This window comes from Talaromyces marneffei, chromosome 3, assembly GCF_009556855.1.
Source record: "Talaromyces marneffei chromosome 3, complete sequence".
NCBI lineage: Eukaryota > Fungi > Ascomycota > Eurotiomycetes > Eurotiales > Trichocomaceae > Talaromyces > Talaromyces marneffei.
This window is the reverse complement of record NC_072350.1, coordinates 1,733,431-1,751,666: the sequence shown is the minus strand read 5'-3', so window position 1 is coordinate 1,751,666 and position 18,236 is coordinate 1,733,431. Positions and strand designations below refer to the sequence as shown.

Here is an 18,236-nt window from a genome sequence, read left to right as displayed (position 1 = left end):
TTTAGCGCTCAGAGAGTCAGAGGAGACAAGAAAGGATTAACGTTTAGTGAGCGTTGGACAGGCTGAAACGCTAGCCTATTTGGAACCAGAGACGACCAAGCCAAGTCAACCGAGGGAAACTCGTACAATCCTTATAAGAGGTGGCACCATATCGGATTTTAAGGGATCCGAACTGGGTATGATTAACAGAATTGGATGCATGGAGTTGCAAACTATCGGTTCCTTTTGTGCGAAGATTTTGCATATTAAAAGAATCAAAATCCCAGCCAGATATGTTCTAGGAAGTCTACATAGTATATCATTCCTCTTGCTAAGTAAGCCTGATTAGTACTAGCGTTAAATTTCATGTGAAAGTCATGTGACTACAGATCGGCACAACAGAGACTTCTATTGGCCACCGTGCTTGTCTCCTTAATTTGGTTCGGGGAGTAAACATTTGGCGTCCTTGCTTTAGGTTACTTCGATAACCGGCTCGATTATCTTTTCTTTCACACTCGCTTTCCTTGCTCTGAGCTTGCTTTATATTACAAGCAGCGGTCATGGCGAAGGAAAGCAATATTCAGCCCATTGGAAATTGGCGAACAAAAGCCAATGGCCACCTAACGAAGGATGCCCAGGGAGACGACAAAACCGATTATTCAAGGTGGAGATTGAACGATAATGACGGCCGCTTAACGTGGCACTACCTACAAATCGACGAGGAAAATGAGAAATGGCCTCAAACCTTTTACGACAAATACAACCTGGGACTTCCAACTGTGAGTAACTTTAATATGTATTTTTGTAGGGTTATCATACTCACTACCGAACTAGGGAGCCGCGGAGCTGCCGAAAGCGAAGACTCCTCTGGACTCAGCTGCCAATGGCCTGGAATTTTTCTCCAAGTTACAAATGCCAACTGGACATTGGGCATGCGAGTATGGTGGTCCTATGTTCCTTTTACCAGGTATAGTCATCACTTGGTATGTTACCAACACTCCCATACCTCCCGAGTATGCGGTAGAAATCAAGCGGTATCTTTTTGCGCGGCAAAACCCGGATGATGGCGGCTGGGGTCTGCACATAGAAGGTCATAGCTCGGCATTTGGTACCGTGATGACCTATGTGATTCTCCGTCTGCTAGGAGTAAGCGAAGAAGATCCTCGAATGATCAAGGCACGAGGACTCGCTCATCAGCTGGGGGGCGCACTTTACACACCCCATTGGGCGAAATTCTGGCTTTCTACCCTAGGTGTCATGGATTGGAGCTGCGTTAATCCAGTCCCACCGGAGCTCTGGTATGTTCCACGCCCCTCTAGTACACGGAAAAAAAGATTTTGTGATTCCTGACTTTCTCCAGGTTGCTTCCTGACTGGGTACCAATTGCTCCTTGTAGATGGTGGATCCACATGCGAATGGTGTTTTTACCAATGTCTTTCTTGTGGTCTAAGAAATGGGTCTTTCCACAAAATGAATTGACGCGCCAGCTCAGAAACGAGATCTACACGCAACCCTATGAAAGCATAAACTTTGCTTCCCACCGCAACTCTATTGCTAAAGAGGACAACTACTACCCAAAAACAATGTTGCTCAACTTTATTAACAGTTTCCTTGTGAACGTGTGGACGCCCGTATTTCGGGTTTCGGCGCTAGTCAAGAAAGCAGAAGACTGGGTATGGGAATTGATCCGAATGGAGGATGAGAACACGCACTATGCAGGGCTTGCTCCCGTCAGTAATCCTCTAAATTTCGTTTGCTGTTACATACACGATGGTGAAGGAAGTGAGTCGGTTAGAAGGCATCGCGAGACCCTGCACGAATATATGTGGATGAAAAATGAGGGCATGCTTTGCAATGGTACCAATGGGGCCCAAGTCTGGGATACGGCGTTTATCACGCAGGCCGTCTCTGTGGCTGGCTTTGCGGAAGATCCCAAATGGCGACCCATGCTCACCAAAGCTCTTGAATTTTTGGATAACCATCAACTTCGAGAGAATGTTCCCAACCAAGACAAATGTTATCGTCAACCTAGAAAAGGAGCGTGGCCCTTCAGCAACAAGATTCAAGGTTACACTGTTAGCGACTGCACTGCAGAAGGTCTACGATCGGTTTTGCAACTTCAGGAGATGTACGGGTATCCTAAACTTGTCTCCGCGGATCGCTTAAAAGACTCAGTCGATTGTCTCCTTTTGATGCAGAATGATACCGGCGGCTTTAGTGAGTACGAGCGCAGACGGGGCTCCCCCTATTTGGAATTGCTTAACGCAGCAGAGGTGTTTGGCGGAATCATGATTAGTTATGATCACGTTGAATGTACGACTGCATCCATCACTGCGATGTCACTCTTCAGCAGATTTTATCCGGACTATCGTGCCGACGAGATCAAGGCTGCAAAGCACAAGGCAGTCGAATACATCAAGCGCATCCAAAAACCAGATGGCAGCTGGTATGGTAACTGGGGTATCTGCTATACTTATGCAGCCATGTTTGCGCTTGAAAGTCTTTCTAGTATTGGGGAAACTTATAGCACGAGCGAATATTCTCGCCGGGGATGCGAATTCTTGCTAAGCAAACAAAAGGAAGATGGCGGTTGGGGAGAGTCGTATCTCAGCTGCGAATTACACGTTTACACCCAGCATGAGATGTCCCAGGTTGTCCAAACAGCTTGGGTTTGTCTAGCTCTGATGGAAGCTGATTACCCTGACCCAGAGCCCATCCGCAGAGGAATCAAGCTTCTGATGTCCCGACAACAAGCGACTGGCGAGTGGCTCCAGGAGGCAATCGAGGGTGTTTTCAACATGTCTTGGTAAGTACTTCACTGCCCCAACGAAGCAACATGACTAATTTTTCCATAGCATGATCTCGTATACCAATTACAAGCTCTACTGGCCCATTCGAGCACTGGGTTTGTATTCTAAAAAATTTGGCAACGAGGCTCTGTTCTAAGCTGCTGCCATTGTTATCAAGTTCAAAACTCCTCATGATGTCCTATATGATCCATAATACTAATATAATAATAATTCTACTTTTCATATATCGCGTGCAAAATCGAAACGGTCCCTTGTAGAGACGAAAACAATGCATTTAGAAGGGCATCTGGTGGACCAAGTGAAGAGTTGAAATATGCTCTAGTTGCATTTCGAAATGCTTGTTATGGAAGGACTTAGTTACTCGTCTCCATCCACGAACGATGGGATGGGCTTCTCATATAGGAGAGAATACAGCCGGTTCAATACCGTGGTCTCGAGCACGATTCTAATGAGATACCTGGTATTTAGCTACAATCTACATTGGAAGAGCTTCAGTGAAATGCGAGCCTCCCAGCTACATGTACAACAGGAGGATCGAGTCAGACAAACTGCGCCTTGCCCTAATCGTTGAAGTTTATAGCGGCTAGCGTCAGACTTCTACCAATGAGTATAGATCTTCTTTCATCCGTGTGGTTCTTCTCATTCTAATAGACCTTGATGGTTACTTAGTTCAACAAATATCATAGAGCTTGCAGCCAAGGGCGCTGGGACAAGGATAACCCTATGACTAACCCTAAATCTGTTGATTCATGCGGGGGAGGGCTCAGATATCGGCGTACCTTCCCCTCTGGAATAAATACTGCACGATCGGCGAACATCAACATCAACATCCAAACCATCACCGCCATTCTCTCCACACTCTACGACTACACCCTTGGGAAGCCTGCTCCACACCCTGACTCTTGTTCCGAGCCACGACAATTTGCATACGTACTTGTACCTTTTAACTTTCAAAACTAAGATCAGTCCATCAACATGCCTGTAACTCCAGGCTCCGCTCTGGGTTATCTCCGAACCCGCAGTTTGGTCGACTGTGACACGCTTGATGCTAAAGGTACTTCTTATTGGATACTATGATATCAAAATATATCACTGGACAAGTAGTATTGACTTGACCAACTAGTGGCACAGGCGTTAGGACCCTTTCAAGACTGCACATCCAATCAGGTATATACAACATCGTATATCGACAGTGCCAATAATATGCCTTCATACTTATCAACGCTGATAGGCAATCGCACTCTTTGAATTGTCGAAACTAGAACACAAAGAATTACTTGCAGAGTCTCGTCACCGAGCCGGAACACTCTTGAAGTCGATGGCAGGGACCAAGGATCCTCGCTTTGCTGGTATTGAGCTTGATGAATTAGCTGTTGAGATTGCGGTAAGATGTGTTTACATCAAAACTGTCAAGCTTTCTGGCTAATAGCATGGCTAGACTGTAAAAGTCGCGATACAAATCACACACCATCTTCAAGGGAAAATGCACATTCAGACCAATCCATACTATGCATATTCGACCGACAAGACAGTCGCAAACGCTTTTCGTAAGATCACCCACATCCTTGAACGTCTATTTTGATCTAACATATAACCAGGAATCGTTTATCTCTTCAAAGAGTTCGCGCCCAACTGGGACAGTTCCAGAGTCTGCATCAAAATACCTAGCACCTGGGAAGGGATGCTGGCCTGTCGGACACTACAGCTCGCTGGCGTACATACGCTAGCCACGACACTATTTTCAATGCCACAGGCAATCCTTGCAGCAGAAGTAGGTTGTACATATGTCGCGCCATACGTGAATCAGTTGAAAGTTCACTTTGAACCAGGGTCAGTCCTCATCACCTCAATTTACATCCTTCAAGCTGACAACACAATAGATACGTGGACCCGAATAAGCTCTTCCCTCTCTGCGTCGCGATTCAAAAGTACTACAAATCAGTTTGCGCCGTCACTCAAGTCTTACCCGCAAGTCTTACCTCGACAGACGAAGTGCTTGCTCTAGCGGGTGTGGATCACATCACAGTTGCTCCACCACTCTTGGAGCTCCTATCTCTCCCAGACTGCCCCATTAGTCCATCATTCTTTGACAATGATGCCACAGGAGTGTTTGCACTTCCAAAGACACCCTATTTGAAAGACGAAGCGGCGTATCGGATTGCGTTCACACGAGATCTTGCGGGGGCAAGTGAGGAAAAGTTGACGCAGGTATGTTACACATTAGAAATTTCGAAGATATTTCTCTGATTCGTATTTGTGTAGGCCATCAACATTTTCTGCGATATGCAAGACAAACTGATCGCTTTGATCAAGTCGAAGTCTGAGTAGCCAGCTATTTTTCCAACCAAGATGAACTTTGATAGAAAATGGAATGCATCTTTATACGTACTCTCAAATGGCGCTAATCCTAAAGAGTAAGCACGCTAAGCTTCCCCGGATTTTTGTCCCAACCAGGAAGGTGCACGTGATCCCATGACATAAATTTTTCCTTGGAACTTCATCGTCAAGTTCCTCCACTCTTTCACCTCAGTCAAATTCTCATTACCAGTGGTCGATGGGGCCATTTCCACGTGCTCTGCGATCATATATTTGTTCTTTTTGAGCTCGATTTCGAAGCAATTGAAGAGCACGATACATGCCAGGTTTTGAGTTTTCGTTCATATCATCATATGAAACCAGCATTGGATAATCATTCTTTGATCGACTACTACGACCAGGAAATTTGCTGGTCAAGTTTTCTGTTATAAATCAAGGAGGACTGAAGTCCTTCTGATTTGAAAATGTTTCCTCCCCCATCTAGTAGTCTAGATATCGAAGCCCTGAGTGGTATTCTTGGGTATGTCCAACCCCCGTCTAGGAAGCAAAAAAAATACTAAGTTGTCTCTGTTAGCTCTATCTCAATTGCCTGCTGGGTGGTCGTATTCTCACCCCAGATCATTGAGAATTTCCGACGCGGGTCTGCTGATGGGCTCTCCCTTCTTTTTATTGTTGTCTGGCTTGCGGGCGATGTCTTTAATATTCTTGGAGCAGTGCTTCAGGGTGTACTGCCCACGATGATCATCCTGGCGGTATATTATACACTGGCAGATATTGTGCTGTTAGGGCAGTGCCTTTATTACCGCGGGATCTGGTTTTCTGGCAAAAAGACTGTAAAGAACGGACAGAACGGGACACTAGAAGAGGGAGATGTCGACGAAGAAGCACCAACAGAGCGCACGGCGTTGTTGAATCAAGAGATTGGGAATGGGCATGGGCATCCCCAACGCACCATCCATGTCGACGGCACGCACCTTTCTCCAGTGACTCCCTTTATCGACGTGGTTCCTACAGGGGACGAAGCTACGCAGGATGCCCGCCGCTCATCAAACTCCAACCTCCAAGCTGCGCTCCTCAATACCTTCGCCATCATCCTCGTCTGCGCAGCGGGAATCCTAGGATGGTACGTAAGCGCGCGCGTATCCCACAACAAAAACCCAAACAACGATGACAACCCGGAAGGCCCGTCCGATCCGCTCATATTCGACTTCTGGGGCCAAGTATTCGGCTACTTCTGCGCGGTTCTGTATCTCGGCTCACGCATCCCGCAACTCCTTCTGAATTACCAACGAAAATCCACAGAAGGAGTCTCGCTTCTTTTCTTCTTGTTTGCTTGTATCGGCAATCTCACCTACGTACTCTCGATCTTCGCCTATTCGCCTGTTTGTCGATCACCTGTATGTGAGCTGGGCGAGGCGTCGGCAGTTTATGGACGGTATATACTTGTGAATTTGTCGTGGTTGATAGGGAGTGCGGGGACGTTGTTGTTGGATATGGCTATTTTCGTGCAGTTTTTCTTGTATCAGAAGGATGACGATGATGACTATTATTGAGCCGTCGTCACAGAATAAAATATAGACCCTTTCTTTTATTATTTTTTTTTTTAAAAAAAAAATCATTTCATTTTATTGATTGCATCTAACCGAAAGGCTAGTCATTAGGCAGGGTAGGACTCCATGATACCCATCCATCACGCGTCCCAATCCGAGATATTATCTTCTTCCAAACTCCTACATGCTGTTAAACGCTAAGGGGGAAAAACAAAAATCGTAGTCAAAGCAGTAAAGCAAAAAAGCACGTCGCATGCACGCTCTGCCCCTGTTTTCTTAGGGCTAATCGCTAGAAGGCGGGTGAACAGGCACCTTCTCCTTCCCAACCTCATCCCAATTGGTGCTTAGGGCCGTCCCTTGACTCTCATAGAAACTCTTCATCATGGCGCGACGTGTGTCTGGGTCCGCGCCAGCATACAGCTTCTTGAAGAAGGAGTCTACTGCGTCGCCACTGCCAATATCTGAGTCTACCGATGCGGCGTCATCGTCGTCGTCCTCAGCGTCGGCGTCTTTAGTCTCTTTCTTCTTCTCGTCTTTCTTTTTCTTCGATGTTAGATCTTGGGCGAGTTTATCCCAGTTCTTAACTCCGTGTCTGGATGAAGTCGGGTATGAGGGACCGCCTACGTTGTTGTTGTTGACCTGAGCAGGAGTCTGTGTGGTTGGCACTGTGGCGGTCGAGTTTACGGTGATGGTGTTCGCGGAATCAGATATAATAGGAGCCGTCGCTGAGCCTTCGAGAGCACCCCATTTCTGTCCCGGCGTTCGTTTGCGAAGCGTAATTTCGATTTTGGTAGATAGCACATTGACTTTGGACAGAGCCGTGTCTATGGGGGCGTACAATGGGTCGAGGTTAAACGAGTATGTTGATCCAGATGGGAGAGGGAATTCGAGGGACAGCTTTGAATATGTCAGTTTGCAACGGATTTGTAGAATAGAATGTGTATGGGCTTACGGAGTTGTCTTGGAGATCAGTCTCTAGCTTTGATTTGTCGACGCTTTTAGCATAGATGGTAACAACAACGGTATCCTGTGACTGATACCACTCATGTCGAATCTTGACTGGCGCGGATGAAGGCGCGGGTGCTGTAGCAGAAGCAGCCGTCGCACCAGGGCCAGCTGTAAACGGCGGGGCCGCAGATGTCGAACCCGACACATCCAGCTTACTCTCCTTTGTCTTATCCACAACCGACGCCGCTCCAGAAGAAGAAAGCTGCTCCTTAAGGCGCTTCCTCAGCTGCCCCTCCTCCGGAATCTTGGTATCAGGATATTCCTTAATCGACACCGCAAGCTTCTCATCGCCGGCCTCCAACTTGCTAAGCTTGCCCTTAACCTTGAGTTTCCAAATCTTCAACTCATTCTCCAATTTTTGCTGCGACCCTTTCTGAGCGGACATTGCAGCCTGCACCTGCGCAGATTTGTCAGCTGCACCAGCACTCTCGTTTATCCCCAACTTGCCCTCAAGCAAATCAAACAAGTAACCCGCATCGCCAAACCGTTCGAGCTGAAACAAAACAATCGCCCGCCGCAGCTGCGCGTCAATAATGAGTTCCCTTTTCCCTCGTTCCCTTGCCAGCGCTAGAGCAAGCTCGACATCTCCCAAAGCGGCGTGGAGATCCGGTCCGCCATCCACGGCTTTGCGGCGAGAGTAGGCTGTAGCTCGTTTGATGTAGTAGCTGGGGGCGCGCGGGTTTTCGATGAGAGCGTTTGTGTAGTGCGTTATGGCGACGGGCCAGTTGGACTGGGAGGCGGCTTTGTCGCCTTGGGTTGCTTCGTTCATTGTGGACGTCTAGGTGGTTAAACCGTACCTACTACGTAATGCGGGGCGGGGGAATTGAAGTTTTCGAATATGAGGATGAGGATGAGGATCTCTATCGAGGGAAGATTATGGACAGATGGAAGAAAAAAATATTCAAGTAGCTCTCGTGTTGGTATTGGATTTCTCGGAGCAGCTAGTGGTGTGTTGGATAAAAGAAGTGGAGGTTTTGAGGCTCATTGTTTCTGAGAAAGATTCCATGGCTTTCTCCGCACTGTGGGGAGCTTGATCAGCTAACTAGAGTCCTAGACTAACAACTCCTCCAGAGCTTCAAACTAAGTACGTACTACGTATACGAGTATAATCTGTAGTTAATGGGTATATTTCTGACTGACTTCCTAAAAGTCTATACAACACAACTAACAAAATGACGAGGAAAAGCTATTAACAAACGCCTTCCATGCAAGTGCTACTTTTTCCTATGAACACTGCTGTCGAGTCACCGATAACCCCTAAAATACCTCAAAACATTATTGTTTTATTTTCTTCTGTCTCTACTTCGCACCATTAGCCACCAGCCAAGCTTCATGCAGCTTCTTCTGTCTCTCCCAATCCTTCTTCAACTTCTTTGCGCGACTCTTTGTAATTTCCTCCCCTGCAGCATCGCGGGTCGGAACACCTTCGTCATCCCATGCGCTATACTCATTTGTCCTGAACATATCCAAATGACTCAAACGGCCCTTTTCGGCCTTTTCGCGTGCTTCTTTTTCACGCTTTTCCTTTTCAAGTTGTTTTTGACGGAGCTTGGCTGCTTTTTCTTCGCGTAGTTGTAAAAGCTCCTTTGTGACGGGACGGACGAGAGCGGGAAGATTTTCTCGGTCTTCGAGGTAAATGCCGAGATCGAAAAGGTCAATGTCGCGAAGACGATCGCAGAGACCTAAGATCTCTTTTCCGATGGTGTCTGGTTTTTCGAGGGCGGAGACGGTATCTTTAAAGTCCGATAGCACCTTTGCATATGGCTTCGCTGATTCAGATACTGGAGCCTCGGAGTCTTCTTGGCTGGTGATGATATTCTTAATATCTGCAACAGAAATACCCTCCTTGGATAACGCCTTTTCACGTAAAGAGTCGCGCAACGCGGATAGAGGATACAAGTATGGTTTAGCCTCTTCCGGCACATCAATTCCAGACCAGCCAATCTCGGAAGCGTCGGGTGGTGCAGCTCCATTTAATCCAAAGATGTTGACCATGCTCGTTACCCATTTACCCATCTGCTCAACATGCTCAGGGTTGACTGTTGCCTTGTCCGCAGAGTTGAACTTTGTGACGAGGTCAGAAATGGCGGCCATGGCTGCTGGAGTGTTGAATGAGTCAGAAAGGTGTTCGTTTACTGCGGCCTTGGTGGCTTCAAGGGCTTCGCCCAACGACTGGTCCGTTCCGGAACTCGACTTTTTCAGAAGATCGAGATCCTTCATCTTGAGGAAAAAGTTGTTTAATTTATCCTCCCACGAGTTACCAAAGTTGATAACGTCCTCTGTAATTTCGATACCGCTGTTCCAGTTACCAAGGAGGAATACAATGCGCAGACTGCGAGAGGTCCAATCCTTTCGTTCAAGAGCTTCTCGAATTGTGGTGAAGTTCTTTAGACTCTTGCTCATTTTTGAGCCTTGGATCTAAACATAATGTCAATACTCAATACTCTGGCATTTGAAGTTGACATTGAAGTCAAAGAGTTTTGACTCACCGAAAGATGTCCCATGTGCAAGAAATAATTAATCCACTGATCATGTGTATGAGTGTTCCAATAAGCCTCGCTCTGCGCCAACTCATTATCGTGATGAGGAAACGCCAGGTCAATTCCACCACTATGAATATCAATTGACTTGCCTAACCTGTCCGAAGCCATGGCTGAGCACTCGATATGCCATCCCGGTCGACCCTTGCCCCATTGACTGGACCAGCTGGGCTCGCCTGGTTTGGATGCCTTCCACAATGCAAAATCAGACGGTGAGTGTTTCTCGGTTGTCTTGCTTGTCAAAGCTCCTTCTCCTTCTGCGACGAGTTTGCCGTCGGACCTACTCCAAGGTTCGAGGCGAGCATATGGAAAACCAGCATCCTCGAACGCCTTGATATCGAAGTACACAGAGCCGTCGGAAGTCACGTATGCAAATTTATTCTCCACGATGCGTTCAACGAATTGGGCGATTTGCGGACCGTATTCAGTAACGCGAGTAAGTTCATCGGGATCCAAAACGTTCAAGTCCCGCAGGTCGCGCATGAAACGCTCTTCGTATTTCCTCGTAAGCTTCGTGAAGATGGAGTAATCGCTGGCATCGATCTTCGACCCCTCGAGCTGGTCAAGATATGGAAGAAAAACGTCCTGCGCATCTGTATAGAAAGTCTCACTCAATGCCGGAGGAGCAATCTCAGCCTCCGCAATAGCCTTTGCCGCCGACGCAAGAGTCTTGATGTGCATCTTCGTCTTGGCTTCATCGTCACCGGGCTTCTCGTTTCCGGGTAGGGGACCTCCGTTCAGTACAGTTGCATACACCTTCTCCACCTCAGCCTGATATTTTGACGGCGGCAGCTCGGGGTCCAGCAGTCGCAAATTTTTGGTCAGGTAGGCCTTGTAAGCTGCCTTGGCGGTATCAAGCACGGTTGCATCGATCGTAGGATGCGCAGAGACGAACTTATTGAAAAGGTATTGCTGACGACCACGAAGAATAATCTTATCATCGACATCGGTAATATTCATGACAAAGTGTACATCGAACTTGAAATAATCGCGGAGAATACGGCGAATGATATCAGTCGTGACATAGTTCCTCGCATGGCCAAGATGCGAGTCATCGTATACTATCGCAAACAAAACCGAAACAAATCAGCTATGCGCCGGCGCATTTACTACACCAGAGCGGTGGGCGGGGGGGGATTGTATGGACTGACCAGTTGGTCCGCAAGCATACCAGGTTACTTTCCGCCCATTAGGATCAACCGGCACAAACGGTACTTTGGTCTTGGTCAGGGAATTGTAGATTTTGAGGGAGGGCAGTTTTGCGTCGGGAGAAACGGCGGGTTGCTGCCATGCAGGCTGCTGGCGAGCAGTCGCCATGGTTCTGGACAAGATCGAAACGAATGGTAGCTTGTTCTGTGGTTTGAGACGCAATCGTGTAGACAAGAGAGAAATGTTCAATTTCATGTAGAGAGAAGGACGCCGTTTGGAAAGAAAGAGAGAGAGACAGGAAGGGAGAGACGCAAAGAGAGAAAGAGATGAGCGGGGGGGGCTTTTATTATTGTTGAGTTGCCAGTAACACCTGGAGAATGGGCGCAGGGAGGGGCAGTAAAACTCGAGTCATCCAAAAAAAGTCCACAGCGAATTGACTCATTGACCTCAAGGTAACCCTACTAACCCTAGGTAGTCTAGCCGCCTTGGGTGAGCTCTGCGGCGGGCCGCAAAAAAAAAGATTGAACAACTTTACATGCGGCGCAATGCACTGTAACTCGACAGCGTGAGTCATTTTTTTAAGTATCTTGATTCTGGAGAACCTATCGCCATGCCCTCCCCCTTCTTCAACCCCGGCACAACCTCACAAGCCGACCAACTCGCCATCCTCCACCTACGACGAGACGCCCTCGTCCCGACAATCCTCTGCCTCCACGACGACGAAGAACAAGGCTACGACGAAGGCAAAGTCGTCAACACACGTTTCGGCTCATTCCCTCACAGCACCTTAATCGATCAACCATGGGGGTCTCAGATTGTAGCTTCAGATGTCAACACCGGTAAAAGATCGCGCGTGAAGCGGGGAGGTGCAGGCGCCGGGAAAAGGAAAGCGGCTGCTTTAGCTGACGGCGGTGATGATACAACTACAAGCAATGCTGCGACTGCTGCATCGCCCAAGGCAGCGAGCAGTGGGTTTATTCATTTAATACCGCCTACGCCTGAATCGTGGACTTCGGCGCTGCCGCATCGGACGCAGGTGGTTTATACGCCGGATTATAGTTATATTCTGCACAGATTACGTGCCTCGCCTGGCAAGACAATTATTGAGGCGGGTGCGGGCAGTGGCTCATTCACGCATGCCGCTGCGCGAGCAGTCTTTAACGGGTACGCAAGTCATGAGCCAGCGCACAAGAAGCAAAGGACGCGATTCGGCAAAGTCTGCAGTTTCGAATTCCATCAAACGAGAGCAACAAAAGTACACGAGGAACTGAAACAACATGGCCTCGAAGACGTGGTCCGCGTCACGCATCGCGATGTCTACAATGATGGATTCTTACTACCCGCCGATCAATCGGGAGGAAATGCATCACCAAAAGCAAACGCCATCTTTCTGGACCTCCCAGCCCCCTGGCTAGCCCTCAAACACCTCACCCGCCAACCATCCGACGGCTCCGAGTCGCCCCTCGACCCGTCAACCGCAGTCCGTATCTGCACATTCTCACCGTGCATGGAACAAGTCCAAAAAACCATCAGCGTCCTCCGGCAATACGGATGGCTCGAAATCTCGATGGTGGAGGTGCTGCATCGACGGATTGAAGTTCGTAGAGAGATCGTGGGTCTTGAGACGGAGGGAGTTAGACGGGCGATGGTCTATCCGAAATCGGTGGATGAAGCCGTGGGGAAATTGAGGGTTGTCGAGGGTCGGTTGAAGGAGTTTCAGAAAGCCCAGAAAGAGGCGGCTGAAGCAGCGGCAGCAGCAGCTGCTGCTGCTGCCGAGAATGGGGATACTGTTCCTGCTAAAGCCGAGGAGCCGAGTGAGCATATCAAGACCGAGGAGGAGCCAACCGAGCAGCAGCGGCAACGGCAACAAGCGAATGATGAGACCAAGGACAAGTCGCCGCAAATTTCTGCATACGAAATGGGCCGACTGGTTCATCGCACCGAACCAGATCTCAAGACGCATACTTCATACCTCGTTTTTGCGGTGTTGCCTCGCGCGTGGTCTGCAGAGGACGAGCGAAAGGCGAGGGAGATGTGGCGTTCCCGGCCTACATAAGTCCGTCTATACGTATATAGAATAGATAGAAAAAAGCTAGAATATGGTTTATGACAAGTTCATTATGCGTCTATATATCATTTCAATTCTTCGTAATATGTTCAGTTATATTCTATTTCTCATCCCGTCAAGCGTACGTGCCGTACGGGACCATGCAATACTACTCAAACGCTGTATATGCTTCTCTCCAAATCCTCTCCATGTTGGTATTTTCAATCAAAGATTATTCTCCTGGCGGAACTTATCCCATGCTTCGTTGAGTGTACTAAACACCGCTCCTGCAATCATTCGTTGTTCGGTGGTAGCGGTTGTAGGAATCTATCAAAAATTAGTAAACATTGCCACAAGACTATTTCATATAAAGTAAAGTATAGGGGGGGAATACCTTATCAGGGTGCACCTTCGCAATCCCCTTCATATACTGAATCTTGACCTTATTCGCAAGGATCAACTCAGACATGTTAATCTTCTTCCACCCTGATTCCGGCCAGAGGACGTTCTCGAGACTTCCCAACAAGGCACGCAGATTGTCTTGTTTCCCGTCCCGCCATGCCATTATCTTTGCGTCGACGCTATCCGTTAGCGCAAGTTTTTCCTCATCGGCGCGCTCGGCGGCTTCGTTTGCGGCGCGGAGGCGTGTGACTGCTTCCGCTGTGGGGGCTGTTTTTGTGCTCGAGAGGTCGCTTAGGGCGGATGCCCTAGGGGCGAGTTGTGGTTTTCTGGGAGGAGGACGTGATGCAGGAGGTCGTGCGGCGGCGGCAGCAGGGGTAGGCTTGCTGATACCAGCTGCTTTCTCGCATCGATTTCGACCTTGAATACTCGTGCTACCGCCATGACCCGCCTCAACGGCCTGTTTCCATGTCTGTGCTGCATCCACCCATTTCTCGAGATGCTCGAGGGCCTCAGCCTTGCGCATAAGCGCTTTTCCGAAGAAGTCTTTCATTGGCTTTGCGGGTTGACCGTTTCCGAGCTCGATGTTTTCCCCTTCGCCCTTCGCAGGCCCGATGAATGCGAGAATCGTGTCTGCGTCGGAGATGGCTACTTTAGGCTCGCCGATCTTTAATGCAGTCATGGCTCGATTGCTGAGTACTAGTATCGTCACGGGATGATCTTTGGGAAGATAGGACAGTGCTTTGGTAAAAGATTCGTGTGCCGCGCCGTAATCTCCTCGCTTATATGCATCATTTCCGCTCTCACGGTCCTTGTGAGATGATAAAAGTGCCGATTGCGAGACTGAAGGGATTGCGCGCGCAGAAACTTTTGGTCGTGATGGAATTGGTGTTGATGGTTTTGATGCTCGTGTAATCGGAGCTTGGGCCGGCGGGTTTGTAGGAAGGGGGGGTTTCGGGTTTGAGCTATCCAATAGATCTATATTGTTATCCTGGGCGACTGCTGGCGGTGTTGGCTGCTGAGGTCTCCGCCGTCTGGCAGGGCTGACATATGCTTGTGCTGATTGCTCTTCCAACGCACCTCGAGTGAGTTGAGTTTTGATATCTCTGCCAAACTCTTGCGGCCGCCGCTGTTGCTGTGGCTGTGGCTGAGATTGTGGTTGAGGTTGAGGTTGTCGGAAAGGGTTTCTGTTCTCCCGTCTCTCAGGCGGCCCCTCGGTGAAAGGTGCAGGTGCAGGTTGGTGTCGCGGCTCTACAGACCCAGGTCTGCGAGGAGCACTACGAGCAGGTCGGCCGGCACCCGACTCCAAAAGTAAGGCTTCATCCGTCATATTTGCGGGCTGCTCAGGTACAGGTACAGGGCCGCGCACATCCTTCTGCGGAACTTTAGGAGCACGAGGGCCGCGCTCTTCTAGACTCCGAGCGGAAGCAGCTTCTCGCATCCACTTTGGTTGGTTGGGATCTGCATCAGCATTAAACTCCTGCACAGCCTGTTGCACTTTCTTGCTTCCTTGCTTCCACAGAGAGTTTGCGGTTTTGAATAACGAATTACCAAAGCTAGCAGCCATTTCACTGACATCTCGCTCCTGACGATGCGGGGATCTGCTATCACCTCGACGTCCCTCTGTTTCCCCTTCTCTCATCCAAGACGGCACGTTTTGTCTACGTGGTCGTTGATCCTCGCGGTTGCGCGATGGTTGCTCTTCAGGTGGAAGCCCCGCCTTGGATCTCGCTTTTTGCCGTGATTCGGAATGTGCTTGATTCAAGAGCCAGCCAACTGCAGCCTGCACGTCTACTCCGGATTCCGTATTTTGTAAAGCCTCCGCGGCTTTTTCTAGCGGAAATCCCATATCGACTAGCTCAGCCACGGCGCGGTCTCGTGGATCGTCGGCTTGCGCTGGAGGGCTTGGGGCTGGGGACTTTGATTTGGCTCTAGCAGGCGCCGCTTCAGACACAGGCTTCCCAAGTAATCCAAGAAAATCATCATCGTCATTATCCTGCGCTGAAGGCTGAACCGCTGTCGGCCTAGATTGTTTCATTGTTCCCAAACCAAATGGATCATCGTCATCATCAAACCCCAAGTTGTTTTCAGGCTCATCGATTGTCCGATTCAATGGACTCTGCGTCGCTGACCGAGAAGTGGATGCAGAGGGAATAGGAAAATTCGTAGAAGAATCCACAGGCGCCGATGCATTGAATGCAGCTAATATATCATCCTCGTCCGGAGACGGAATTCGCGCCGCTGCAGATGCCGGCGACGCAACTCTTGCGCTCCCTTTCTGATCTAAATTATCCCAAAACTGAGCATTCCGGCCTCCGTACTGTGCCTCATACTTGCTCCGCTTTTCGGCTTCTTGCTTGGCTTTTTGTTCTTGTAGCTTCCTCTGCTGCTCCAGGAGAGATAGATTCTTATTGTTATTAGATGCTCCAAAAGATACCAAATTCGCAAAGCTGTCATTAGCCGGCGTGGCTGGCTTCGATGGCGGGTTGGAAGAATATCCATTTGATGATGGCGACGGCGTCGGGCGTGGTTGGATAGAGGGGACGCGCATTGTGTTCATTAATCCGGAGCTCATAGGCGGAGGTTTGTTGGACTCGTTGGAGCTGGGAGTCCAGCTCAGGCCGGCGAGATCATCCATCGTGAAGTAATAGAGGCTCCTTAGGCGACGCGGAGACGATGCTGAGGTGGTTCAAGGTTGTGCGGGACGCTTAAAAGAGGAGCACACGGTTTCAGGGGTCGAGTCATACAGACTACGGAAAGCAATACAAAGAAATCATGTCAATCAATTGATTGGGAGGCCGTTCAGAGAGAAAACATCTCTGAAACGAAGCGCCGTTGGCTGTTAGTGTCAGGGCAGTGTTGTGTAGGAGCTTGGCTATCTGCCTGCTCTGTAGCGCAGTCACTGATAGCGGTATGTGGCTGAGCCCACGATGGTGTCACGACTGTGGTGTGCCACAGTGGCAGCGGAATCGCTCTGTGGCTGGAGCAGGTCCGTCAAGATTTCTGCCTAAGGCTCCCACAGCTCGCCAAGGAAAATCAGTGTCAATGCGTCATTCCCATTCGCAGCCCATGGCGCCATTCTCACATGCAATATTGAGTGTACGTCGCAAACACTATCACAGACGATCAAACCATAAATTGATTCTTGTCATGCTGATTGCGGGCTCTGGCGAGAAGTCACCTGATATCATAGCTACCGCATGACTCTATCCAGAGCCCCGAGCCTCCATACAGAATCAGCAGACGTCCATTCGCAATGGAGTCGTCCTGTGTGCTTTCAGTGCTTTGTGCTCGAGTGGGCCTCGCTCTTAGAGTTCGTCTGAGCCGGCGCATCGGAAGTCTTCCCGTGGAGAAGAGTAGAGCGCGACTCCACCAATACCAGGCTGGTAGTATTACGCTGTATCCAGACAGTATTCTCAAGTTTCAACTATTGAACGTTATATTCCTGTTGGCAAAACTCAATCGAGTTGCCAGGTGAATTTTCAAGTTTTGTCTTCATTTTTGCCGAGTGCTGAGTTACAGCATGTGAATTGTGCCCGGCGTTCGACTATGCAGAGAGTATGTTGCAGTGCTGATTGTGCGATAGTCTAATACTAATTCTGGTAATCGGAGCGCTCCGTGAGGATACCGTACAGAGTAAGTATGTATGTAATTCTATCACCCAAATCGGCATATGCAATGGCACGCTACGCGGCTATAGTCAGACGTCTTATTGCAGAGTCGCGATAGGTATTTCCACATATCTGCGTAATTATGCAACGGAAACATAAAACTGTGTCGAACTGCGTGTCCATGCTGCGGCCACAGCACGCGAATCACAGACCATATATGCGACCCGGTGTCAAGGTCTTGGGACTCTGGCTTTTGTCTTGTTTATTTTGCGTCTGCAAGTTTGACCTTTTCCTGACTTTCTTCTGACAATCCCCGTGGTTATGTTATGCGGAAGGTTATAAAAGTCGAAGGATCAAACCTACTACGTACTACGTAGTATAGAAGCTCTTGCCGCTGAGGTGTCGAGCCCACTGTGAGATGAAATTCGCCACCACCACAAGGAGAGGAGTCAAACGACCCTGGAGAAATCGGGCACGGAGGAGCACTGCGGGGACGCTTATTTCTGACTGCCTGGATACAGTGGATAGCTGGAGGGAACGGGAACATCTGTGTATCACGATCATTGCTATCGATAGCTGACATCGGGCATTTTACCGGCCGAACTTACCCTACCCCTTATCCTGATCGCGTGTCTGTAACAAATAGATGAATTGTGACAGAGGAGAAGGATAGAGATTGCAACATGGCGTTTTGGAACCAAACAGGATAAACATGGCGGTAATTACAATCAGAGCGGCGGGAGTCCGTGCTTTGACACACGCAAACCAGCAGCACAGGCCAAATCAAATAATACGGACTCAATTGATTCTGAGAGTACGTGTTTCGA

At 48.9% G+C, this 18,236-nt stretch overlaps 7 protein-coding genes across 7 annotated transcripts; 4 read left to right on the top strand and 3 right to left on the bottom strand.

Moving 5' to 3' along the window:
* Window positions 1-539: 539 nt before the first annotated feature.
* Window positions 540-2,925, top strand: EYB26_004386 (uncharacterized protein; the record flags this gene model as incomplete). Its single annotated transcript, XM_054263679.1, has 4 exons — window positions 540-758; window positions 814-1,277; window positions 1,340-2,785; window positions 2,835-2,925. 4 exons carry the CDS (start codon window positions 540-542, stop codon window positions 2,923-2,925), a joined length of 2,220 nt encoding a protein of 739 aa, XP_054119654.1.
* An 839-nt stretch (window positions 2,926-3,764) lies between these two features.
* On the top strand, window positions 3,765-5,117 carry EYB26_004385 (uncharacterized protein; the record flags this gene model as incomplete). Its single annotated transcript, XM_054263678.1, has 7 exons — window positions 3,765-3,843; window positions 3,913-3,956; window positions 4,021-4,173; window positions 4,228-4,336; window positions 4,388-4,619; window positions 4,670-4,997; window positions 5,052-5,117. The coding sequence occupies 7 exons, from the start codon at window positions 3,765-3,767 to the stop codon at window positions 5,115-5,117; spliced, it is 1,011 nt and encodes a 336-aa protein (XP_054119653.1).
* A 452-nt stretch (window positions 5,118-5,569) lies between these two features.
* On the top strand, window positions 5,570-6,658 carry EYB26_004384 (uncharacterized protein; the record flags this gene model as incomplete). The annotated part of the gene is made up of 2 exons (XM_054263677.1): window positions 5,570-5,625; window positions 5,680-6,658. The coding sequence occupies 2 exons, from the start codon at window positions 5,570-5,572 to the stop codon at window positions 6,656-6,658; spliced, it is 1,035 nt and encodes a 344-aa protein (XP_054119652.1).
* A 279-nt stretch (window positions 6,659-6,937) lies between these two features.
* Window positions 6,938-8,432, bottom strand: EYB26_004383 (uncharacterized protein; the record flags this gene model as incomplete). Its single annotated transcript, XM_054263676.1, has 2 exons — window positions 6,938-7,552; window positions 7,608-8,432. 2 exons carry the CDS (start codon window positions 8,430-8,432, stop codon window positions 6,938-6,940), a joined length of 1,440 nt encoding a protein of 479 aa, XP_054119651.1.
* A 530-nt stretch (window positions 8,433-8,962) lies between these two features.
* Window positions 8,963-11,520, bottom strand: EYB26_004382 (uncharacterized protein; the record flags this gene model as incomplete). The annotated part of the gene is made up of 3 exons (XM_054263675.1): window positions 8,963-10,081; window positions 10,153-11,264; window positions 11,355-11,520. The coding sequence occupies 3 exons, from the start codon at window positions 11,518-11,520 to the stop codon at window positions 8,963-8,965; spliced, it is 2,397 nt and encodes a 798-aa protein (XP_054119650.1).
* Window positions 11,521-11,962: 442 nt separating this feature from the next.
* EYB26_004381 (uncharacterized protein) lies at window positions 11,963-13,408 on the top strand (the record flags this gene model as incomplete). Its single annotated transcript, XM_054263674.1, has 1 exon — window positions 11,963-13,408. The coding sequence occupies one exon, from the start codon at window positions 11,963-11,965 to the stop codon at window positions 13,406-13,408; it is 1,446 nt and encodes a 481-aa protein (XP_054119649.1).
* A 216-nt stretch (window positions 13,409-13,624) lies between these two features.
* Window positions 13,625-16,436, bottom strand: EYB26_004380 (uncharacterized protein; the record flags this gene model as incomplete). The annotated part of the gene is made up of 2 exons (XM_054263673.1): window positions 13,625-13,726; window positions 13,794-16,436. The coding sequence occupies 2 exons, from the start codon at window positions 16,434-16,436 to the stop codon at window positions 13,625-13,627; spliced, it is 2,745 nt and encodes a 914-aa protein (XP_054119648.1).
* Between the last annotated feature and the right edge of the window lie 1,800 nt (window positions 16,437-18,236).